The sequence below is a fragment of the Lepus europaeus genome, chromosome 21 (assembly GCF_033115175.1).
Source record: "Lepus europaeus isolate LE1 chromosome 21, mLepTim1.pri, whole genome shotgun sequence".
Classification (NCBI taxonomy): domain Eukaryota; kingdom Metazoa; phylum Chordata; class Mammalia; order Lagomorpha; family Leporidae; genus Lepus; species Lepus europaeus.
In genome coordinates this window covers 829,265-852,892 of record NC_084847.1, presented here as the reverse complement: position 1 = coordinate 852,892, position 23,628 = coordinate 829,265, and the positions used below count along the sequence as shown (strand labels likewise).

At 67.3% G+C, this 23,628-nt stretch overlaps 3 protein-coding genes across 5 annotated transcripts in view; 2 read left to right on the top strand and 1 right to left on the bottom strand.

The window, feature by feature from the left end:
* The window catches only part of IFT140 (intraflagellar transport 140), a 99,596-nt gene extending 94,731 nt beyond the window's left edge, over positions 1-4,865 (top strand). For both annotated transcript variants that reach the window (XM_062180996.1, XM_062180997.1), the window contains exon 30: positions 4,171-4,865. In XM_062180996.1, the coding sequence (XP_062036980.1) occupies positions 4,171-4,374 (204 nt within the window). In that variant the 3' untranslated portion in view covers positions 4,375-4,865. The remainder of the gene's footprint in view (positions 1-4,170) is intronic.
* Positions 4,858-17,521, bottom strand: TELO2 (telomere maintenance 2). Its single transcript, XM_062180999.1, has 21 exons — positions 17,356-17,521; positions 16,340-16,669; positions 14,499-14,776; positions 13,519-13,587; positions 13,281-13,428; positions 12,312-12,414; positions 11,864-11,932; positions 11,627-11,768; positions 11,393-11,529; positions 10,801-10,880; positions 10,551-10,670; positions 10,278-10,366; positions 10,076-10,167; positions 9,804-9,920; positions 9,640-9,711; positions 7,880-8,047; positions 7,471-7,562; positions 6,919-7,018; positions 6,605-6,669; positions 6,244-6,359; positions 4,858-5,393 (listed from the first exon to the last, which is right to left on the bottom strand). Exons 2-21 carry the CDS (start codon positions 16,666-16,668, stop codon positions 5,278-5,280), a joined length of 2,502 nt encoding a protein of 833 aa, XP_062036983.1. The 5' UTR covers position 16,669; positions 17,356-17,521; the 3' UTR covers positions 4,858-5,277.
* Positions 14,777-21,602, top strand: PTX4 (pentraxin 4). Of its 2 annotated transcripts, XM_062181001.1 has the most exons (4): positions 14,777-14,790; positions 18,220-18,693; positions 19,121-19,796; positions 20,951-21,602. In XM_062181001.1, exons 2-4 carry the CDS (start codon positions 18,556-18,558, stop codon positions 21,586-21,588), a joined length of 1,452 nt encoding a protein of 483 aa, XP_062036985.1. In that variant the 5' UTR covers positions 14,777-14,790; positions 18,220-18,555; the 3' UTR covers positions 21,589-21,602. The 2 variants fall into 2 exon arrangements, with proteins under 2 accessions (XP_062036985.1, XP_062036984.1); XM_062181000.1 differs by lacking the exon at positions 14,777-14,790 and having other exon boundaries at positions 17,918-18,693.
* The last annotated feature ends 2,026 nt before the right edge of the window (positions 21,603-23,628 follow it).

Here is a 23,628-nt window from a genome sequence, read left to right as displayed (position 1 = left end):
CGAGGCTGCTGCTCACGTCCTGCCGTCTGCGTCTGCCCGTGAGCCCCCTGCTTGTTCCCGGCCCTTTGTAGGGCCTCCCTGCTTGCTGAGCTGTGTTCTCTGCGTTCCGGACGCCTCTCACCGCTCTCAGGCCCGCGGTGGCCTGTGTCCTCCTCAGAGCCCCAGAAGCTCCTGGGCACCCTTGCTTGCCTCCTGCAGTTCCGGGTTCATGGGCATTTGTGCCCAGCTCAGTGACGCTCTGCTGCTCATTTCCGTGTTCACTTGCGGCCTTGCTGTTCCGGGCGCCAGCTCGCTGGGCGTCTGCGTGTCTTGTCTGATGCTGACCCGTCCACGCTGTGCGGACCAGGCCCTGTCCTTTCAGCTTGGGTCGTCCGCCTTGCCCAGCCTCACTGCACTTGGCTTCCTTGAGCGCGGGAAGCTCACTCGTAAGAGCGGTTTTGCCGTCCCTCTCCTCTCAGGTCTGGATCTCTCTGTTCACTGATTCACTAGCATCGTACATTAGGTTTTTTTGTTCTTTGCATGTCTGGTGATGTTCTTATTGGAGCCCAGGTGTTTTGGATTAGGTGGTGCGGGGGTGTGAGCGAGCACAAGGGAGCGAGGGCGCGCGTGCTTTGTTCCGAGCTGGGGCGAGGCTTGGTCGCGTTGAAGCAGTGTGGTCCCTTGGGCCTGCACCCGGCTGAGGCAGTGTCCTCTGAGGGCCGTGGCTGCCAGGGGCCGCGTGTGCCCCTCCCTGGATCGCTCCTCCTCTCCCTTGCCCATGGCCTCTCCCTGGCCTCGGTTGCTTGCAGGCGGGGCCGCTCTTCTGCCCTCCCATCAGGCATCCCAGCTGCCTGGGCTTCCTCAGCTGTGGCCGCCTGCTCAGCACAGGGAGGCGGTCCATCCCGGCCCTGGGCTTGAAGACCCTCTAGACAGCAAGCCGGCCGATTGTGTGGGCCTCATAGGGTGGGCCCCTTCCTCGGGACGCTCTTTGTCCCGAGGTGCCGAATGGGACACTGGTGTAGCCGGGAGCTGCTTCTGGGTCTCCCACGTGGGTGCAGGGGCCTACCACTGGGGCCACCTTCTGCTGCTTTCCTAGGCCATAGCAGAGAGCTGGATTGGAAGTGGAGCAGCCAGGGCTCAAATTGGGGCCCACATGGGATGCTGGCACCACAGGCAGAGGCTTAGCCCACTATACAAAAAAAAAAAAATTATTTATTTGAAAGAGTTACAGAGCAAGAGGGAGTAATAGCAAGATCAATCTTCCATCTGCGGGCTCACTTCCCACATGGCCCCAACAGCCAGGCTGGGTCAGGCTGAAGCCCGGAGTCAGGAGCTCCATCCTGGTCTCCCACACACCTGGGCCAGCTTCCACTGCCTTTCAAGGCATATGAGCAGAGGGGTTCCATTGGAAGTGGAGCAACTGGGACTTGAACCGCTGCTCCGAAACGGAATGCTGGTGTCACGGGCAGCTTAACCCCCTGGGCTACAACACAGGCCCGTAATCGGACATTGTTTAACATCCCATCTTATCTGTCAGGTTTCTATCCATGCCTCCCTCTCTATTCTGCTTTTGGTGCTGCCCTAGGAATTGCCATAAACGCTAATCCCACTGTCCCATGAGCCGAGCAGTTGGGCAGGTCCCTGTCTGCCCACATGCCTACCCGAGTGTGCCATCCCAGACACTGCCAGCCTCACGCCGTGGTACTGCACCTGCGCACGGCCCCCTCTGGGCCTTCACGGCCCCGTGGCGTCCGGCTGCAGCCTGGAGAGCCGCCCTTAGCACTCTTTCACAAACATCTCCTCGTGGTAGTTTGGCATCATTCTCACCAGGAAAAGAAGTCTAGTTTGGCAGGAGTTTTACTGTAGCCGTGGAGTCCTCCCGCTGTGCCCGGGCCTTCGTGGTTCGCGGCAGGAGGGAAGGCGGCTGCTGTGTCGTCCCTCCCACTCCCTGGCTGCTGTCCTGATTTTGTATTTTCAGCCGTTTCAGTGACGCGCCTAGGAGTGAGCTTAGACCCGTGAATGACTGCCTTTCACCAGATCTGGGGACTTTGCAGTTCTTTTTTGTCTCCCTGCCTCTCCTATCTCCACTTAAACGTCAGGTCTGTCAGGCTGAGTAGACATGTATCCGTGACTACTGTCCATTGTCGGGCTGAGTAGACATGTATCCGTGACTACTGTCCATTGTCGGGCTGAGTAGACATGTATCCGTGACTACTGTCCACTGTCGGGCTGAGTAGACATGTATCCGTGACTACTGTCCACTGTCGGGCTGAGTAGACATGTATCCGTGACTACTGTCCACTGTCGGGCTGAGTAGACATGTATCCGTGACTACTGTCCACTGTCGGGCTGAGTAGACATGTATCCGTGACTACTGTCCACTGTCGGGCTGAGTAGACATGTATCCGTGACTACTGTCCACTGTCGGGCTGAGTAGACATGTATCCGTGACTACTGTCCACTGTCGGGCTGAGTAGACATGTATCCGTGACTACTGTCCACTGTCGGGCTGAGTAGACATGTATCCGTGACTACTGTCCATTGTCTGTCTTCTGAATCCAGTGATTTCTTTTTTAAAGATTTCTTTTGAAAGTCAGTTACAGAAAGAGAGGCAGAGACAGTGACCTTCCATCCACTGGTCAGGCCTCCAGTGTGTGCAACGGCCAGGGGCCAGGAACTCCATCTGGGTCTCCCACGTGGGTGGCAGGGGCCCAGGAACTCGGGCCATCATGTACCATCTTCCCAAGCACAGCAGCAGGAAGCTGGACCGGGATTCCAAGATGGGCGCCAGCGCTGAGAGCCCGGGGGCCTCCCACTCCGAGATGGGCGCCAGCGCTGAGACCCCCGGGGACCTCCCACTCCGAGATGGGCGCCAGCGCTGAGACCCCCGGGGGCCTCCCACTCCGAGATGGGCACCAGCGCTGAGAGCCCCGGGGGCCTCCCACTCCGAGATGGGCGCCAGCGCTGAGACCCCCGGGGACCTCCCACTCCGAGATGGGCGCCAGCAGCACACCCGCCCCGCTCACCCGTCTGGACAAGCTGGGATCCCTGAGCATGCTGCCACGTCCTAAAGCCTGCACTACTTCCAGAGTCTGGGCCACACTGGGTTGGTGCCCACTGCATTCTCTTAGGAACGGTTCACATTTCCTGTTTAGGTCTAGCAATTTTGGGGTCTTGGGCACTGTGGAGAGTCCTGTGCCTTCCTGGTTTTCCCCGAGTCTGTCTCTGGGAGAGGGGTGGCTGAGGTTTCCTGGTTCTCGGAAGTGTCTCCCCTCAGGCCCCAAGGACCCACCCAGCTGCATCGTCCCGGTTCCCGGGGCTCTCAGAACCACGAGCCCCTCGCAGCCTGGCTCTCGGCCTGGGGCGCCTCCCTCAGGACTGCGGAGCCCCCCCCACCACCACCACCCCCAGCCCCTGGTGAAACCCCAGGAGGGCACTCCGCTGCTTCTCCTGGGTGTTCGCAAACCCAGAGCCAACGTGGTGAGCAGTGCCGGCCGCGGGCTGCAGATCCCCACGGAAGTCGTCCAGCATGGCTCTCCCCCCAGTTAGCACCGGGCAACTCCAACTTCCTGCCCCGCTGTCGCTGGGAGAACGCAGCTCTAAGGCCAGCAAGGTCTCTTGGCATTTTGTGTGTGAAGGCAGATCAGGGGCCAGTGCTGTGGCGTAAAACACCTGCCTGCAGTGCCCGCATCCCACATGGGCACTGGTCCGAGTCCCAGCTGTCCACTTCCGATCCAGCTCTCTGCTGTGGCCTGGGAAAGCAGCAGCAGATGGCCCAAGTCCCTGGGCCCTGCACCCGTGGGGGAGTCCTGGATGGAGCTGCAGGCTCCTGACTTCGTTCTGGCCCAGCCCCGGCCGTTGTAGCTCTTGGGAAATAAACCAGTGGATGGAAGCTGTGTCTGTAACCCCACCTTTCAAATCTGTCCGTCCATATGTAGGTAGATTTAAATGACAGGAGAGGCCCTCAGCCGTGCGAGTGGCAGGGCCTGGTGCTCACACATCGTCCCAGGCAGGACAGCTGGGGCACAAGCCGGCACTGATGTGATGCCCGCACCATGAGGTGCAGCTTGCTGTGCCACAGCACGCCGGCCCCAGGGCTGCCATCCTCACCCGAGGGAGGACCTCTGGCATCCCCCGTTCAGGGAGCTCACGTCTGCTCAGACCTGAGTGGCCACTGGTTCCTTGCCCTAGGCCTACAAGTACCTGGAGGAGATGCGGAAGACACTTCCTGCCGCCAACATATCCTACTACGTGGACCAGCGGACGGTGGACGCCGTGCACCAGGGCCTGGGCCTGCCTCTGGTGCGCACCGCGCCCGAGCGGATCCGCCACAACAGCATGGAGGAACAGAGGGACGTGGACGACGTGGCAGAGGAGGTCGAGGGCGAGCCCTGAGGGCCGGCCACAGGCCTGCTGCTGGGTCAGGGCGGACAGGGCTGCTCGGAGTAGCGGGGGCAGCTTTTTGTTAACACCCCTCTGTAGGCGTGCACCCCTGGATGGGGTACCGCTCTGCCTGTCCCGCTCCGTGTGTAGGAGGCAGAGTGCCAGCCTGCAAGTGCTCAGTGGCCCTGTGTGTAGAGGGAGTTGGATTCCTCCCACCTATATTTTCCTACTGCAGACTGTCAAGCCTTAGAAACTTCTAGAACCTCGTGAGCTGAGGCTGTACCCAGGGGTGGGCTTATACCTGTTACCCTTGTATACCGTGCTTCCTCCCTGCCCTTGCCTGTAGGTGGTTCTGGGCTCCTGGCAGGGATGGCCCTGGCCACAGCCCAGATGCAGCCAGGCCCGAGCCCCACGGCAGTGTCCCGTCCCCAGAGGGGCACGGTGTCACTCCCCACCTGTTGGCCGCCAGCCCTCCCAGAACGCCAATAAAGTCTATTTTCTCAGAGATCTGAGCCTCCTGCCCCCCGCCCCCGTCTCAGTGGCTCCCCTCAAAGGAGTGCGTCCACCCTGCGAGAGCCACAGACTTCGCACCTGCAGCTTTTACTCCTGTGGACACAAGCCCACGAGGGCCTGCCAGCCCCCGCTCTGACCACAGACCCCACTGGGAGCCTTCAGCTCCACAGCCCCACGTCCAGGCTGCGCTGTCCTAGGGGCAGTGCCAAGGCCTTGTGGGGTTCTGGCTGGGCACAGACGAGCAGGGCTCCCAGCAGCAGCTGGGGCACGGGCGCCACGGTTCCAACGGCCGTTCCTGACCTGGCCACACAGCGAGGCCCAGGCGTCGCGGGGCTGTGCTCCTCAGGGCTCGGGCCCAGCCCTTGACCCTCTTTCCCCTGGCAGGGATGGACGGGCCAGGAATCAGGGGCCCACGGGAGAGGACGGTGGGAGGAGCTTGTCTCTGAGCCGCTCCAGGAGCAGCAGGGACTTCACGGCCAGCAGCCGGCAGTCCTCGTCCATGTCCTTCTCAGCCACCTCTGCGGAAGGGGAGAGCAGAGACGTCAGCCCCAGCCGGCGCCCTCCACCCTGGCCTCACACCCAGCGGCAACCTGGGGATCAAAGCTCGAGGAGAAGTGGCCCCGCAAGCTCCCCCAACCCCACTGGACACAGGGTGGGTAGGGAGCTGGTGCGGCTCCCACCCCGCCAGGTGGTGGAGGCCAGGACCTGCACACAGCCTGGGATCCCCCAAGCCCCGGCTGCTTCTCTGCAGGCTGCACTGGGACCACCACGACCCCCAGGGTGGCGTGTGCCACACAGACATGGGCCAGGGTCCAAGATAGGGGCCCAGGGAGCCCACCTACTGCCAGGTCGAGGCTGGGAGGTCCTGGGGCCTGGCAGCACAGCCCAGACTGTCCTGACGCGCACGTGACACTTCTCAAAGCAGTCAGCGCGGTCACACTGTGGGGCACCAGGGACCAGAACCGGGCTGCCGACAGCCCGGTCGGAGCAAAGGGACAGCAGAAGCCCATGCCTGGAGCAGCGGGGCCTCGGGGTCTGATGTGCTGTGTGGCGTCCCAGGGTGGTCATGGGGGTTCTTGTCCTTAGGTCCAGCGCCAGGTCTGCCACTGACCTCATGGCCAACACATGTGCAGGGGGAGGGGCGGAAGGGGCAGAAGCCACGTGGGTGGGCCTGTGTGGCCGCATAAGGCAGGCTGGGATTTTTCAGAGGGATACAGACTCCCACGTGAGGCACCTTCTCTGGGGTCCCCTTCAGGAGAGCCACACCCAGTTCAGAAAGGCTGGCGCATGTGCAGGCCGTAGGACCACTCCAAGCACCAGGACGCCTCCTGACCACCTAGCTCCAGCCGCCTGGGCCCGAACACTCACCTGCCAGCCAGGACCTGGCCTCCAGCAGCTCGTCGGGCAGGTCCCCCAGCAGGCGCTCGGCAGGCACGCTCAGGAGGACCGAGGAGACAGCGGACAGCAGGCCCTGGCGCACGAAGCTGCCAATGCAGACAGAAGGGGGAGGCGCAGGGTCAGCACCCCAGGCCAGGAGACCTCCACTTCCAAGTATGGCAGCCCTCTTTCAGACCCCGAGACCCCCAGCCCAGCACGCTGCTACTTGGGAAGTGCCCGGCCAAGCTGCCTCGGCCACCTGAGCCTCCACGTGGCCTCCACTATCGACGCTGCAGACCCCGCCCCCAACACCGTGTCCACTCCTGCCCCGCCGCAGCACCAGGCCACTCACGGGTCGACGTGGAAGCGGAGGGCCCATACGAACTCCAGCAGGGCCTTGCCCATGGACACGGCCACCTGGCAACAGCAGAGAGGAGGGTGGGCAGTTGCCGCCGTCCCTGCCCCGCCCCAAGGGGGGCTTGGCTGCTGACGTCAGGGTCAGAGTGAGGGGATACTCCCGCTGCCCCGGGACATCACCGCACCCCGGACTCTTGTTCTAAGCGCCGAGGGGAGCTGGGGAGCAGGCCCCAGGCACAGGGTGCTCCACGCCCACTGCAGGACAGGTCACAGGGCCCCCGGGCCTTTAGCTACCGTCTCCCAACTCACTGTGGTATTAACAGCCAGGTACATCAGGGCCCCTAAGGTGTGGATCAGTCTTCCAAGAACCAGCTGGTCATCTCCCAAAAGGTCAAAGGTCACCAGGGGCCTAAAACCCAGAGTTGAGTGAGTTATGCATCCTGGCACCCCAGAGCTGCTCTCTTGGGCTACCAAGGGCTACCCCATGAAGAGCCACAGGATGGCGTTCCGGGGCTGCCCTGTTACCCTGCAGGGCTGCCCAGCCCACGTCAGCACAGCTGTGCCATCGCCCGAGCCGCCCCAGCCCCGCAGCACAGGGAGCAGCGTCACAGTGTTGGCGGCCGCTCAGGGCAACACGTGGCGCACGGTAAACCCAACACCCAGGCCCAAGGTAACAGTGCCCACGGCCCTCACGACAAAGCTCAACCAGAAAATCCGTGACTTAACCTGAGCTTAGGGAGCCACAGCGAAGGCCATCACCACGTTCTCGCCAAGCCCTGACCGCACCCCCACCCTGGGAAGCCTCGGTCACTGAACAGGGCTCCTGTTCCCCAAGCCCACAGCCTCGGGAAACCCACTCACCTGTCAAAGTGTTGAATGAGGGGGAAGAAGAAGTGGCCGGCCACGGAGTTGAATTCATTGGGGCCACTGGCCAGCGCCCGCCGAGGACAGCCCTGTAAATACACGGTGCTCAGAGCCCTCCCCGGCCGCCTGGGCCTGCCCTGCTGCCTCTCGCTCGTCGCTGACCACCTCTCCCCGGCAGGTGAGGGCGAGGCTCAGGCTGCCGGGCCCAGCCCAGGGATTTGGGCAGGGTGGTCCCTCGGGGGGCGCCAGCAGAGCCCCTCTGAGCTGGCCTGGACGGCCCGAGAACAGCACCAGGCCACGAGTGCCCACTAGACGTCCTGGGACAGTGTCACTTCCACGCGCACCAGTCACGCCACTCGTCCCAGAGTCCCCACGCCCGCCAGGACCTGACCGGGTGCCGGCTGACCTTGGAGAACCGCCGGGTCTTGCTTCTGATGCGCTCCTCCACCAGCACCCGCCAGTCAGGAGCCGTGGTGCTGCCAGGCTGGGAGGCAGCCAGTGCCGGGGAGCCTTGCTGGGACGTCCTCCCGGGGCGCCCCGGCCGAGACAGCTCCTGGGCGGCCAGAGTGAGGACCTACAGAAGACGACAGAGCAGGGCAGCCACCGGGCCCGGCGGCCTGTGAGAAGCAGCTGCGGTCCACGGCACCACGTGTCTCAGAGCCACTGCACCTCACTGAGGGGCAGGTGGGGAGAGGACGGCGCCGACAGGCACACTCCGCATGGACGGATGGCAAAGACGGGGCTTCGGCAGAGGCGGCTGGACACCAGCCTGCAGCACAACGCCACCTACGTGAGACGCCGGTGACAGACGGGTGGCGGGCGGGTGCCTCTGGGGTGATGGAGACACAGGGGCGTCTGTGAGGGACTTGGAGTCCCTGAACTGCTCCCCTGGAAATGGCGAGGTCTTTGTTTTACCGAAAGTATCCGTCGTGGTGAAGGAGGCATACAACTCGCCATTTTGCCAGTTTTCAGCCGGCAGCCGAGTGTCAGCGAGACATTCACATGGCTGTGGGCCCACCCCCCAATCCCAAGCCAGAACTTCCCGCCTCCGCAGACTGAACCTCTGCCCTCACCGACACTGACCGCCGTGCCGTCCCTGGGTCCGGCAACGTCTCGAACCGACACCAACCACCATGCCATCCCTGGGCCCGGCACCGTCTGTCTTTGGAACCAACACTGACTGCTGTGCCGTCCCTGCTCCCAACACCATCTCTGGAGCCAACACCGACTGCCACGCCATCCCTGGTCTCAACAACGACCACTGTGCCGTCCCCGGTCCCAACACCGACTGCCACGCCATCCCTGGTCCCAACAATGACCACTGTGCCGTCCCCGGTCCCAACACCGGCTGCCACGCCATCCCTGGTCCCAACAATGACCACTGTGCCGTCCCCGGTCCCAACACCGACTGCCACGCCATCCCTGGTCCCAACAATGACCACTGTGCCGTCCCCGGTCCCAACACCGGCTGCCACGCCATCCCTGGTCCCAACAATGACCACTGTGCCGTCCCCGGTCCCAACACCGGCTGCCACGCCATCCCTGGTCCCAGCAATGACCACTGTGCCGTCCCCGGTCCCAACACCGACTGCCACGCCATCCCTGGTCCCAGCAATGACCACTGTGCCGTCCCCGGTCCCAACACCGACTGCCACGCCATCCCTGGCCCCAGCACCATCTATTTCTGGAACCAGCACCAACCACCATTCCACTTCTGGGCCCGGCACTGCCTCTGGAGCCAACACCGACCACCGTGCCGTCCCTGGCACTGCCTGTCTTTGGAGCCAACACCAGCCACCGTGCCATCCCTGGCCCCGGCACTGTCTCTCTGGACTCCCCTGCTCTGGGAACCTCCAGTAACCGACCCCCGGGCAGGCTGCCCTAGCGAGAGGCGTCGCACGTCCCCAGCTGCGTGGACGCTGTGCCGGGTGTCAACCCGGTATCCCACTGCGTGGACGATGCTTATCCTAAAACGGTGACCCCTGGGGTGTGTGACTGACACCAGCAAGGCTGTTACGTAACAGAAACACACTCGGCCGCTGAGCCGCCAACTCCTGCCTCCCAGAGCGCGCGCTCCTGCCATGCGTGAGGGAGCCACGGCCGGAGAGAAGCCCCAGCCCCGGTCTGCAGGGGGCGACGGGGAGGCCGCGGTGACGGGGCACTTACGTCCAGGATATCCATGCGCTGCCGGAGGCTGTAGTTCAGGGCATAGAACTGCGAGGTCAGGTACTCGGCCACCTGGGTCAGACGACGGAGACGCCGCTGTCAGGGCCCTGCCGCCCACCCGGGGGTGCACGTCTGGGCAACCCCACGGCTGCGCTGGGACTCACCCGGGCTGGGTCCGCGACCACGACGGCCACGAGGCCCCTCTGGCGCAGCCCCTCGAAGCCTGCCACGCACGTCCTCTCCTGCAGGTGCAGCAGCACCTTGGCCAGCTCCACGCTCACCTGCACACAGGCTCGGGGTCAGGCGCCTTCAGTCCCTGGCTCCCTGCCCGCTGTGGTGGGGCGAGCCAGGCACGCACTGAGCTGCTCCGTCCTCCGTGACCCAGGACGTAGACTCTGCCACCAGGGGCCTCCCAGCCGCCCCTGCCCACGCTCACCTCCCGCGTGGCCTCAGGGCTCCTGCAGACCAGGCCCTCCAGGGCCCGCAGGGCGGCCTCCCAGCGCTCCACGTCCTCGGATGTGCTCAGTGCTGCACAGAACCCACACAGCCGTCAGTCAGCCTGCCAGCACCAAGGGGCTGGGGCCACGTCTGTTCCCTGGACGCAAGGGGGACAGAGGCCGGGGACACCGAAAGCCCACCTTCCAGGCAGTCCCGGATGTACTGGGGCGCCTTGCCCCTCTGCAGCTCCTGGTCCCCCGACATGTCATAGGGGACAAGCTCATCGTCACTGTGGAAGACACGGGCAGGGCCACGTCACCCACGGGAGGACCCCGGTGGCCAGCTCTGCGTCCTCAGGACAGGCCCGGGAGCCCCAGCACGCACTTGCAGGCCAAGATGGAGCTGGGGGTGAGGGGGCGGGGCCCCCAGCCAGGCCAGCTCTGCACACAGGGCCACGGGCAGGTGCACCCCACCTGTCCAGCTCTGAGTCGGAGCCCTGCGGCCCTCCCTGGGGGATGCTGCTGTCCAGGGTCTCTGCAGCACGGTCCTCCATCTCTGTGGGGGTCTCTTCGGCAACTGCAGTGAGGGGCGGCCTTGGAGGAGACGAGGAGAAACCCTCAGACGCTGGCGTGGCGCCCACCCACGTCTCCGCCTGCCACCACGGACCCAGAACAGCCAGGCACACACAGACTCGGGGCGGGGAACGGGCACACAGGACCTCACCCTGGCTCCGGGGAGCTGCCACCTGCAGGCCCGGGGGCAGCCAAGGCCAGCATCTCGCGGCTCAGGTCATCCTGGTCGTACTACGAGTGCAGACACGCCGGAGTCAGCGACGCCAGGCCGTCTCGGCCATCTGTGCCATCTCAGTGGCGAGGCGGCAGCAGCCAGAGCCGGGCCTTCCACGGCCGTCCCAGCCCCACCCCAGCTCGTTCAGCCGCGACTGGCCTCTCCAGAAGCAGGGCGCTGGGTGTGCCGTGGGCCAGACGCCCCGCCTCCCCTGGGGGGGCTGGGAGGCCCCAGGATCTGGGCGCCCCGCCCTGCCCGACCACAGCTGCTGTGCCTTGGCCAAGCAGGGGCTCCTCCCCCACCCCTCACTGAACCTCGGCACCCTGGGGGCACCCGTGCAGGTGCTTGGGCCAAACTTCCGTGGCCCTCAAAGAACTGGGGTCACCGGCCACCCTGAGCCTCAGCCCTCGTGCGACCAGTGTGGACGTGCTAGGAGCTGGGCCCTGGAAAATGAGGCAACAGCCGGGCTGGAGAGACGGCTGCTCAGGGAGCCCCCCCAGGAGAGGACCCGGCAGCCCCGCCCGCTCACCTGGAACCTCAGGGGAGGGCCCTCGGGGTGGAGCCGGGAGCTGAGGACCTCGGCCACAATCATGCCCAGGCGACGCACAGGGGGCAGGCTGCTGTCCAGGCGGCACTTCACGCCCGCCATCATGCTGGCCAGCAGCTCTGGAAGCACCGACAGGCGCCCTCAGTGCACAGGGCCCGGGCCACACAGCGTACACGGCCAGTGCTGGCCGAGGCGGGCCCGGCGCCTCCTGCTCACCGTCCCGGCTGCCCCGCAGCTCCGGCTCGCCCAGGTGTGCCAGGCAGATGAGGATGGCCTTGCTGACGTAGCGCTGCTGTGCCAGCGGCGCGTGCCGGATGGCGCTGCTGCTGCCCCACGTCTCCAGCAGCTCCTTCAGTGCCTGGCGGGCGCACGGCCTCGGCCTGGTCAGGCAGGGCTCCGCCATGGCCCAGCCCACGCCAAGGGACACCGCGGGACAGAGCGCAGGCGGAGTACCTGTACGAGGAGCGGGCGCCGCTGGACGTCCATGGCCAGGTACCCCAGCAGGCTCTGCAGCGTGCGCGTCTGCAAGAAGCGAGGAGCCTGCACCCCCAGGCGGCGACCTCCACCCTCCTGCCCCGGTCTCCGGGCCTCCGTGCACACCAGCGTGGGCCCCTTGTCCTGTTGTCTGCGTAATGCCAGGCACAGGGCTCACCCGCTCCACCACCAGGGGCTGCTGGGCCGTCCCCGACCTGCCCCAGCGGGGGTCAGGCGAGCTGTGTGCGCAGCTCCGGCCCCTGGCCCAAGGGCTCCCGGGGTGTCAGTGCCACTTCCACCCTGGCCCCGACCGAGTCCCCCACAAGGGCACCAGAGTGCGTCCTGTCCTGGGATGCATCCCAGCCTCAGGGTGCAGCATGGCCTGAGCCGAGGCCAAATCCCACAGGGCGCTGCCCCCGGGCCTCACCGAGTGCCGGTACTGCAGGAACAGCAGCTTCTGCGTCATCACGAACTGCGCTTTCCGGTGCCTCACCACCAGGTTCCCCAGCAGTCGCGACAGGACCTCCGGCCTGCAGGCGGGTGAGGGGCCGGTCAGCCTCGGGCGGAGCACGGGCCCTGATGCCCATGGCTCTGGGCTGCCAGGCCCTGCCAGGCCCCAGCTGGGGCCTCCGGGCAATGCTGCTCCTCAGACCTCCCGTGGGCCCGGGCCCTCGCTGAGCCAACGGAGAACACGAGCCGCGTCCCGGCCTGCTCGCCCACCGCGAGCCAGCGAGCCTTTCCGTGCGCTCGCCTCTGCCACGGAGGACGGAAGCGTCCGGACACGTAGCGAGCAGCACAGCTACAGGCCGGTGAGACTGACCCCGGGCCCACAGACCCTGGTTTTCACACCCCTGACCCGGACTAAGGGGCCCCTGCTTCCACCTCCCGGACCACCGCACTGGTGAGGAGCTTTGGCAAAGAAAGAAGGCCGGGAACCCAGGAAAATCGGGTCCAGGAAGCGACCGCCCGGGTCAGAGGGAAGCGGATGGCGTACACCCACGCGCACCCACCGGCGGCGCAGCCTGCAGCCAGCACGGAGGTGGCACTTCCTGGCAGGGACACGGGACGCGAGGCCAGGAGCTGGCCTCATGGGTAGGAATCGGCCCAACCAGCACCCACACACCAGCGACAAGCAGCGGTGTCACAACCCCACGTCACGCAAACCCAGACAGCCCCATGGCCACATGCAGGGGCTGGAGGGCCCCCAAGCCGCAGGTGAGGCGGGAGGGGCCTGGCTGGTCAGGAAGCACAGGGGCAGTCGTGGTCAGCCTGAGCGTCCACACGGCCAGCCAGGGAGGGGCTGCCCTGCACACCGGGGCACCAGGAAGCCGACCAAAGACCCTGCCACCCCCCGCCTCACGACCCGCACTGGCGCTGGAGAAGCCTGGCTGCTCACCCGGTCACGGCCTCCGCGAGTCCCGTCAGCGTGGCCTCCAGGGCCCGGTTGGGCACTTGTTCCAGCAGGCGCCAGCACACTCGCTGCCACAGGCAGCTGCCCTGGGTGAGTGCCGTCAGCCGGGGCACCAGCACACCCAGGATCTCCTCTGAGGGGACACACGGAGGCCCTGAGCCTCGGGCACCGCGGGGGCAACCACTGTGGACGTCTGGGACCGGGGCCACGAGGCGCTACTCACTCTGCCTGCCCTGGACGCAGACTTTCCCCAGGACTTGAGACGCGAAGCCGACAGCGCAGTCCAAGCCGGCTGGGGGAGGAAGGAAGACCAGGTGTCCAGCGCAGGACAGCGCGGGGCCTCCCAGTACAAGAGGCCACGTCCACCCCAGTGAGCTTCCTCGTGGAGTGCAGACCTAGCCGGCCCAAGCCAGATTCTGAGCAGGGTCGTTTGTAACGTGAGAACCGACAAGGACATGGAAACAGCTCTACGACGAGCTCGTGGCACTGTCGCAGTGACCATGGCGGCACCACCCAGGAGGGAGAGGGGCGTCAGCCCCGCGGGGAGACACAGACCCCCCTGGTTGGCAAGGAGCCGTGGGGAACAAGAGGATGGCACGGCTGCCCTGGACCGCCCAGAGGGGACCACGGCGCACAGGACCTGAAGGGGCCAGCGTCAAGACCACCGCGCTCGGCCCCAGGCAAGCCTGGACACTCTCGGGACGCCCCCCCCCGGCTCTGAGACCAGACCCCAGCTGGGAGAAGCCCAGGGTGTGCAAACCCAGGGACGACAGATGGCCAGGGTGGGGTCCCCATGGGCTCTACCGGGGCGCTGGGCCTGGATGCCGCGAGCCTAGGAGGGGATGGCAGGGGGCAGGCCGGGGGGACGGGGCCCGTCCAGCCCATGGTGCTCAGGTCCCACAGCCCCAGGCCCCTGCTCGCTCGTGACACACGATGGCCGAAGCCCCCGTCTGCGGCACCGGGGAGGACAGAGCAGCTCCCGCGCCCCTCCTCCGTGTGGAAAGCCCCCTGCAGCCCCACCTGCCTCCTACCCCGAAGATCCTCAGGGCCCACCACACGGCTGCCACACACAGTGGAGACCGCCAAACCACGGGTGCTGGGCCCTGAGCAGGCCCATCGGCACCGCCTCCCTGCACGCTGGCCCCACCTCCGAGGTCCACCGGCGGCACTGCCCAGACACGCCCGAGGCCCAGAGGCCCTCACCTCGCAGCGAGTCCACGACCGTCTGCAGCGCCCGGACGAGCTGCTCGCCGAGCAGGGGGAAGTAGTTCTGCGGCAGGAACGCGTCCAGCGTGTCCCGCTGCAGGCGGTTGGCCAGCTGGTCGGGCAGGCCCACCACCCTGACCAGCAGCGTCTCCTGGAACAGGCCGGGGCCCGGCTGCGCCTGCTGCCGACACTGCTCCTCCATCAGAGCCGCCAGCCTGCCCTGGCTCAGAAACGTCGCCAGCAGCTGCACTGTCTTCATCAGCCGGGAGCTGGGGCTGAATGACAGCAGGTGTGTGGGCGGGGGAATGGGGCTGAGTGACAGCAGGTGCCATGGGGGGGGAATGGGGCTGAGTGACAGCAGGTGCGCTGGGCGGGGGATGGGCTGAGTGACAGCAGGTGCCATGGGTGGGGGAGCGGGGCTGAGAGACAGTAGGTGCCATGGGCGGGGCATGGGGCTGAGTGACAGCAGGTGCCATGGGCGGGGGATGGGGCTGAGTGACAGCAGGTGCCATGGGCGGGGGATGGGGCTGAGTGACAGCAGGTGTGTGGGCGGGAGCTGGGGCTGAGTGACAGCAGGTGCCATGGGTGGGAGCTGGGGCTGAGAGACAGTAGGTGCCATGGGCGGGGGAATGGGGCTGAGAGACAGTAGGTGCCATGGGCGGGGGATGGGGCTGAGTGACAGCAGGTGCCATGGGCGGGGCATGGGGCTGAGTGACAGCAGGTGCCATGGGCGGGAGCTGGGGCTGAGTGACAGCAGGTGCCATGGGCGGGGGATGGGGCTGAGTGACAGCAGGTGTGTGGGCGGGGGAATGGGGCTGAGTGACAGCAGGTGCCATGGGTGGGGGAGCGGGGCTGAGAGACAGTAGGTGCCACGGGCGGGGCATGGGGCTGAGTGACAGCAGGTGCCATGGGCGGGGCATGGGGCTGAGAGACAGTAGGTGCCATGGGCGGGGCATGGGGCTGAGTGACAGCAGGTGCCATGGGCGGGGGATGGGGCTGAGTGACAGCAGGTGTGTGGGCGGGAGATGGGGCTGAGTGACAGCAGGTGCCATGGGTGGGGGAGCGGGGCTGAGAGACAGTAGGTGCCATGGGCGGGGGAATGGGGCTGAGAGACAGTAGGTGCCATGGGCGGGGCATGGGGCTGAGAGACAGTAGGTGCCATGGGCGGGGCATGGGGCTGAGTGACAGCAGGTGCCATGGGTGGGAGCTGGGGCTGAGTGACAGCAGGTGCCATGGGTGGGGAATGGGGCTGAGTGACAGCAGGTGCGCTGGGCGGGGGATGGGCTGAGTGACAGCAGGTGCCATGGGTGGGAGCTGGGGCTGAGTGACAGCAGGTGCCATGGGCGGGAGCTGGGGCTGAGTGACAGCAGGTGCCATGGGTGGGGCATGGGGCTGAGTGACAGCAGGTGCCATGGGCGGGGGATGGGGCTGAGTGACAGCAGGTGCCATGGGCGGGGAGCAGGGCTGTCAGACCCTAACTCAGCCTGTCAGCAGGACCCTGCCCCTCACTGCCCAGGCCGACTGTCCCCAGGGCTGTCCCACTAGTGTTCGCTCCCTGCACACCACGACAGCTGTGGCACCCGGGTCCCCCACGTGGGGGGCAGGGGCCCCAGTACTCCCAGCGTGTGCTAGAGCAGGAAGCTGGGGTCAGGGGCCAGAGCCAGGCACGGAACCCAGGCAGCGCGCTGGGGGGCCTGAGCCTGAGCACCCGCTGGACACCGGGGGCCCAAGGGCGCCGACTGGCCGCTCTGCCCCCGCCCTCTCCGGAGCCAGCCGCACGCAGGTCCACCCGCCCACCCGCCCCCGCGCTCCCCAGCGGCCGTGGTCCCGCCGCTCACCCCGCAGCGCTCTCCACGCACTCCATCAGCGCCAGGAAGGCCTGACCGGCCGGGCCCTGCAGGAAGAAGCTGCGGCCCAGCTGCTCCAGCCGCGCGTTCGGCCCCGGCCAGCCCGCGCTCAGCTTGCCGGCCAGGTCCCGGAGCAGCGCGGCGAAGGGCGCCGTGGCCAGCTCCTGCCGCTCGCCGGCCCGCGCCGGGCTCCCCGCGCCGCCGACCAGGCGCTGCAGGGCCTCCAGGGTGGACAGCACGCGGCCGTCGTCCTCGGACGACCGCAGGGCGTGCAGGGCCTCGCGCACGGCGAGCCGCACGTCTGGTCGCGCCGCGTCCATCCTGCGGGCGGAGAAGGCGCGGGGTCGAGGCCGCCGCACTCAGGGGTCGGCCTGGCCAGGCATGGCGGGGCTCGGCTCGACCCACCGCACCGCGACGCCGGCCCGGCCCCGGCCCCGACCCCAACCCTGATCCGGCCCCGACCCCGACCCGGCCCCGACCCCGACCCGGCCCCGGCCCCGACCCCGACCCCGACCCCGACCCCGACCCCGGCCCGGCCCCCGACCCGGCCCCGACCCGGCCCTGACCCGGCCCGGCCCCGACCCCGACCCGGCCCGGCCCCGACCCCGACCCGGCCCCGGCCCCGACCCCGACCCCGACCCCGACCCGGCCCCGACCCCGACCCGGCCCCGGCCCCGACCCCGACCCCGACCCCGACCCCGACCCCGACCCCGGCCCGGCCCCCGACCCGGCCCCGACCCGGCCCTGACCCGGCCCGGCCCCGACCCCGACCCGGCCCGGCCCCGACCCGGCCCTGACCCGGCCCCGGCCCCCGACCCGGCCCGGCCCCGGCCCCCGGCCCCGGCCCCGGCCCGGCCCCCGACCCGGCCCTGACCCGGCCCCGGCCCCCGGCCCCGGCCCCGGCCCGGCCCCCGACCCCGACCCGACCCCGACCCGACCCCGACCCCGACCCCGACCCGGCCCCGACCCCGACCGGGCCCCGGCCCGACCCCGACCCCGGCCCACACCTGGCTCCGCGCGCCGGACGCTTCGCTACCCCCGTGGCGGCTCCGGCCGGCGCTCGGTCAAGGCCGACCGGGAGCCAACGGGCACGAGGCCCTGGGCGCCGGCAGAGCGGCCGCGGGTTTGGGGGCGCCTGTGGGGTCGGTCCCCTCGGGGCTCGTGGCGAATCTGCGGAGAGCGCCGCGGATGTCCCTCGTGCGCTTGCGCAGGAAGGCGGCCGCGGGCCCACGCTGGGGGCGGGCCCTTGCGTGAGGGGCGGGGCCTGTGTGGGCGGGGCCATGCCTGGGGGCGGGCTTTGCGCTTCGACCTGCGCCCGCCTTGGCCGCTGCGGCGGAGAGCGGTGCGGGTCAGCGGTGGCCGCAGACGCTGAGTGCGCTGGAGCGTCTGGGTAGCAGATGAGATTGTTACAATAAAAGTTCAAGGCCGGGCCTGCTGGCGTTGGGGGGTGGACGGCAGCCGAAGGTGGCCCAAGTCCCTGGGCCCTGCGCCCACCTGGGAGACCAGGGTGGAGCTCCTGGCCCAGCCCTGGCTCTCGTGGGCATTTGGGGCGAGAACAAGCGGCTGGCAGCGCTCTCTCCCTCCTCCCTTCCTTCCTCATTCTGCCTTTCAAATCAGTTTTAAAGAAACAGTTTGCTGCCTTTGTCACACCGTTCTCGTCTCTGGGAAGGGGCTGCTGTGTGGCTCCCGGCTTGGCTGCTGCCTGTACCCGGCCGGCCCCGAGCCCTCGCCCTCTTCTCTCACTGGCTGTGCGGGGCGACCTCAGCTCCGGATCTTACACCTGCCAGGGGGTCACACACAGGTGCTGGGGTCAGGGCCTGCTCTCAGGAGGCGCTGTGCTGCCTGCTACACAGCTTTATCCAACCGATCAGGGCTTCCGCCGCCCCCATCAAGGGAGGGAGACATGGCCGTGGGAGGCGGCTGTGCTGGGCACCCCGTCCAGCTTCCTGGTCCTGCTAAAGCCATCAGATGTCCCACGTGCCCCAGAGCCGGCGCCCCCAGGAGGCTTCCGAGAGACTGTTTGTGTCTGTTTCAAGCTGTCTCCTTGGCAACCTGCACTGCCAGAGCCCCGAGGCTGGAGGAGATGCCTTCCTTTAGGGTGGCTGGAAGCCCCTGACCCCCAGCCAGGGGCTGGACAAGGAGAAGCGCTCAGCGGCAGAGCCAGGAGGGGCCGGCGGGGCAGCTGGCAGGGGCCGCGCGCTCCCAGGATGGGCTGCTTGGGGAGCATCGCCCTGTCTGTCCTCGTGTGTGTCCCCCTCTGTCTGTGCGGGGCTTCGGCACAGGACGCCGGCCCGGCCGGGCCAAGAAGGCCATTTCTCGAGAGGCTGCGAAGACTGGAAGGGCAGGTAAACCACAGGCCGGTGCCGGGCGGGTGCTGTTGGCAAAGCGGTGCTGGGCGCACGCAGACGTTTGAGAAGTTTTCCGGTCTCTGCCCTGACAGCTGATGCCTGGGGCGGAGGTGGGGGGCACAGCTGGAGTGGGGGGAGGCTGTGGCCGGCCTCCAGGGCTGCCGTGGGGGGTGCACATGTGGAGCGCTTCCTGCTTTAACCCCGTAACAGCTCACAAAGCCATCCTGAAGCGACAGGGGTGGCCCAGAGCGGGGGGCTGGGGGAGGGACGGGAGCCCACTCCCCCCACTCTGCCCCTGCAGCTGTGAGCCCCCCTCAGCTCAGGCTGACAGTGTGGGTCCTGCTCACCGGCCCCAGTAGGAGCAGGAACGTCTCCCCCCCTCCGCTCTGGCCCCAGCCCCACACCTGCTGTCTGGTCTTCGCAGTTCCGGAAACTCCAGGAAGTGACGCTCGTGCACCTGCAGGCCATCGCCCACAGCTACAACGCGTCCTTGGGCGTGCAGGCCCAGCTCCAGGGCCTGGCTGCGGAGAGCCGGGCCGCGGCTCTGGCACTCAACCAGTCACAGGCTGCCGTGCAGGGGGACCTGGTGCAGCTGAAGACCTGGGCGAGGAAGGCGCAGCGCAGGAGCAGGAGGGTGGGAGCACGGCTGCGGGCCCTGGCCCTGGCCCTGAGCGAGAAGAGTGCGCGGCGCTCCCAGGAGGAGAAGCAGCACCAGGCACAGAGGGACGCCGTCTCCGGCCTGGGCCTGGACGTGCGGGCCCTGCAGGACGCACTGGCCCGCCTGACACTCCATGTCCACGGCCAGGACGCCAGGCTGGCTGCCCTTGAAGGGCGGCAGCCTACGGCCAACCCCGGCACCACAGCCCTGGGGCTGACCCCAACCCCAGCCCGGGCACCACCTGCGCAGTCAGGCCCGGGCCCCCACAGGCAGGGTCCTGGGGCTTCTCCTGGACCCAGGAGCCCTGCTCAGAACTTGGGTGCTGGTCGCCAGCAGACACGGGAGCCCCCCGCCCCAGGCAGTCATCAGGAGCTCACCAGGGCCGCCGTCACGCAGAGGGACCCTCCGCAGTGGGTGCCGACCCCCCAGGGGCCAGGAGAGGGTAAGTGCCACAGTCAGCCCCATCCATTCCCATTTCCCTTCTGCTGTTTCTTGTTTGTTTGTTTGTTTTGTTTTGTTTTTTTAAAAGCTGTATCAACGTATTTGAAAGTAAGAGTTAGAGAGACAGAGAAAGGTGTTCTATCCGCTGGTTTGCTCCCCAGATGGCCACAACAGCCAGGGCTGGGCCAGGCTGAAGCCAGAGACCAGGAGCTCCAATCTGGGTCTCCCACACGGGTGCAGGGCCCAAGCACTTGGACCTTCCTCCGCTGCTTCTCCCAGGCCATAGCAGGGAGCTGGACTGGAAGTGGAGCAGCCCAGATGGGATGCCCGGCATCGCAGGGGGTGGTTTCACCCCTGCACCACGGTGCCAGCCCCACTGTGCTCCTTCCGAGGCTGTGTTTGCCTCCAGAGGCATCCTTGTCAGGGGCTGAGTGGACAGGGCTTGGCTTTGTGTGCCACGTACGCTGCTGGCCACACCCTGCCAGCAGGTCCAGGTGGCGTGGTCGGCAGGTCCCCGTGGCAGCAGGGCAGCCCTGGTAACCAAGGCATCAGACGCCCTCACCCCATGTGGGAGCACCAGGGCTCTTCCTGCTAACCGCACCCTGGGAGGCCGCAGGGGGCCGGGCCGCTGACTGGGGCTTCGCCACACATGGGAGGGACTTCCGGCCCCTGCTTCTGCTCCAGCCAGGGCTCACTGTGGCCTTTGTGGAGTGAGCCAGTGGGTAGGAGGTCCCTCTGCCTGCCTCTCAAATGAAAAACAAAACAGAACAAGGAGGGGGTGGAGGAAGCCGCCCACCCTCAGGAGGTGGGAGGTGCGGGACCCGGCTTTGCCCCGCCCCCCGGGGACAGCCCTGCAGCTCCTTGACGCGAGCCCCGTGTCGGACTCTGCTGCTTCAGGTCACTCAATTTGAGCCTCCGTGGGAAACTCCCAGAGGCCCCTGGGGCAGTGGGCAGGTGGCTCCCATGGTACTCAACCCACCTCTCCCCAGGGGGGCTGCTCTCGGCCTCAGCGTCCCACTCTGGGTCTTGGGGGGAGACCCTGCAAGCCACACCCCTGCACTCAGCCCAGGGCTCGTGCCCAGTGTCAGGCCCGCCCTCCAGCAGCCCTGCGCTTCCGGAAGCTTCCGGGCTGACTGTGGCTCCTGCTCTTTCTAGCTTGCAGCCTGGGCCCTGTGCTGGTTTTCCCCAACGCCTCCACGGAGAACGTGGTCTTCCTCGGGCTGGGCCTCCCTGTGGCCCTGCGGGCCCTGTCCTTCTGCAGCTGGCTGCGCACGGCCCCCGGCCGCCTGGGCACCCTCCTCTCCTATGCCACCGAGGACAACGACAACAAGCTAGTGCTGCACGGCCGAGACTCCCTGGCTCCAGGCACCGTGCACTTGGTGATCGGTGACCCGGCCTTCAGGGAGCTGCCCCTGCAGCCGCTGCTGGACGGCCACTGGCACCACGTGTGCATCATCTGGACATCCCTGCAGGGCAGGTACTGGCTGCACGTGGACCGCGCGCTGGTGGCCGCGGGCTCCCGCTTCAGGGAGGGCTATGAGATACCTCCTGGGGGGTCGCTGGTGCTGGGCCAGGAGCAAGACCGTGTGGGCGGCGGGTTTGACAGCTCTGAGGCCTTTGTGGGGAGCATGTCAGGCTTGGCCATCTGGGACCGGGCCCTGGTCCCTCGGGAAGTCACAAACCTCGCCACGGGGAAAGAGATGCCGACAGGCGCCATCCTGACGCTGGCCAATGCGTCCACAGGTGGATTTGTGCAGAGGGTCGGCTGCACCTGCCCGGGGAGCTGCTTGTGAGGCCGAGCCGGGCGGGCCCCACGGGGTCAAGGGGAGCCCCCCCAGCACATCCTGCATGCTCCCCCCGTCCCTCTGTGCCGCTGTAGGAGGTGGCCACTCCATGGTGGGGGATGGGCACGGGCAGGAGAGGCCCTCGGGCAAGCTCGGACACCCGGCAGGAGCAGGCCTGCGCTGCCCCTCAAAGCCTCGGTGCCCCCTCAGAGTGTTCCCCCACAGCCCCCACAGCAGGCGAGGTAGCCACCCCCACAGGGCCCCTGGCCTTGGCATGTGGCTACAGCCTTGGCCACTGCCTGGGTCCGGGCCGGATTCTGGGGAGAGACTGCACGGAGAGCATCCGAGCCCCCGCTGTTTCCTCCTGGGCCATCATGGGCCGCAGAGCCCACTTCCTGGCCCTTGGAGTGGCAGCTCCGGGCCCCCCAAGGCCAGCTGGCCAGTGCTGCACCTGCAGGGCCCGCATCCCACATGGGCAGCGGCTGGAGTCCCAGCTGCTCCACTTCCAATCCAGCTCTCTGCTGTGGCCTGGGAAAGCAGTGGAAGATGGCCCACGTCCTCGGGCCCCTGCACACACATGGGAAACCCAGAGGAAGCTCCTGGTTCCTGGTTCCTGGCTCCTGGCTTTGGCCTGGCCCAGCCCCGGCTGTTGTGGCCATTTGGGGAGTGAACCAGCAGATGGAAGACCTCTCTCTCTGTAACTTTCAAATCTTTTAAAATGATTGCATCTTAAAAATAAAAAATAATAACAAATTTCAGAAAGCAGACTGGGGAGTCCAGGCCTGGCGCCGACAGAAGCCCAGGGGCCAGAGACCCTCTGCCAGGTGCAGCCGATTGAACCATGGCGAGTGGCCACCCCGGCCCAGAGCCAGCAGCAGCCAGATGGAGCACAGGGGGGCCTGAGTCTCCGGGCAGCACCTCCGGGTGCTCTGCTGGCCCCGCTCTGCAGCTTAAGGTCAGCGTGTCCACCTGCTCAGGAGTGGACTCCCCGAAGGTACTCAAGAGGTGCAAACGGCCCGGTGGCGGTGGACACCTTACTGTGCCGAGGGGTGGGTGAGCGTCGCCGAGACGCCCCAGCAGCCGCAGCGCCGCCGGCCACACATCCACTGCGTCCTAGGCTTGCGAGTCCGGCAGACGTGGGCAGCGGCAGGGGGGCCCCAGGAGGGCCGGACGCTGGGCAAGGGCCCTGGGTGTGGTCATCAGTGTCCCGGCGGCGGTCCGCGGGGTCTGGGATGGGCGGACGCTGGGAAGCCGTCCACGTCCCCCAGGGTCCGCGGCAGCCGCCCAAGCGCTGGAGCTGGACGGCGCCTCTGGGGTCACCAAGGCCCACCTGCGCCCTGCGTCCCTGACGGATCTGGGTCACAGCGGAGTCCCCCCGCGCCCACTCTCAGCCCTGTTTGACACAGTCATGTGACCACGGAAGAAGACTCGGCCCTGCTCTGACGGAGGCGACCCCTGGGACCCGGCTGCCCCAGGGGTCGTCCCAGCGACAGCTCGACCCTCGGGCCCCTCGCCAGGAACCGCGGGCCTCGTACCCCTAACCCGGTCCGCTCGGCCACGCCCCCAGCGGCGCCGCTCTGACGGGAGGCCACGCCCACTCCGAGTGCTCCGCCCCCCAGCTCCCTCACTCTGACAGGAGACCACGGCCACTCGAGCGCTGGACCCCGGGCCCGGCCTCCCGGGAGCCTGCGGAGCCGCCTGCCCCGCTGGTAGGAGCGGGTGTGGCTGTGCCCCGCTCCCGGAGCAGCCGGGAATCGCCCGCCGGGGCCTGCACAGGCCAATGCCTGGCGGGGGTCGCGCGCGTGTGTCCAGCCCCCGAGGGCCACCGCCGGCCCCGCCGTGAGGGAGCGCTGCCTCGGAAGCCTCTGCTGGCGCCGGACCTGCCTCTGCCGGGCCTCGGGCTCGGTTTTGAGTCTTCCCCGGGACAGAGGGTCCTCGGCCTCAGCGGCTCGAGGGAACAAGGTGTATTTATTTATTGGAAACCAGACTTAGAGGGATCGTCCATCGGCTGGCTCACGCCGTAGATGGCCACGGCGGCCGGCACCAAGC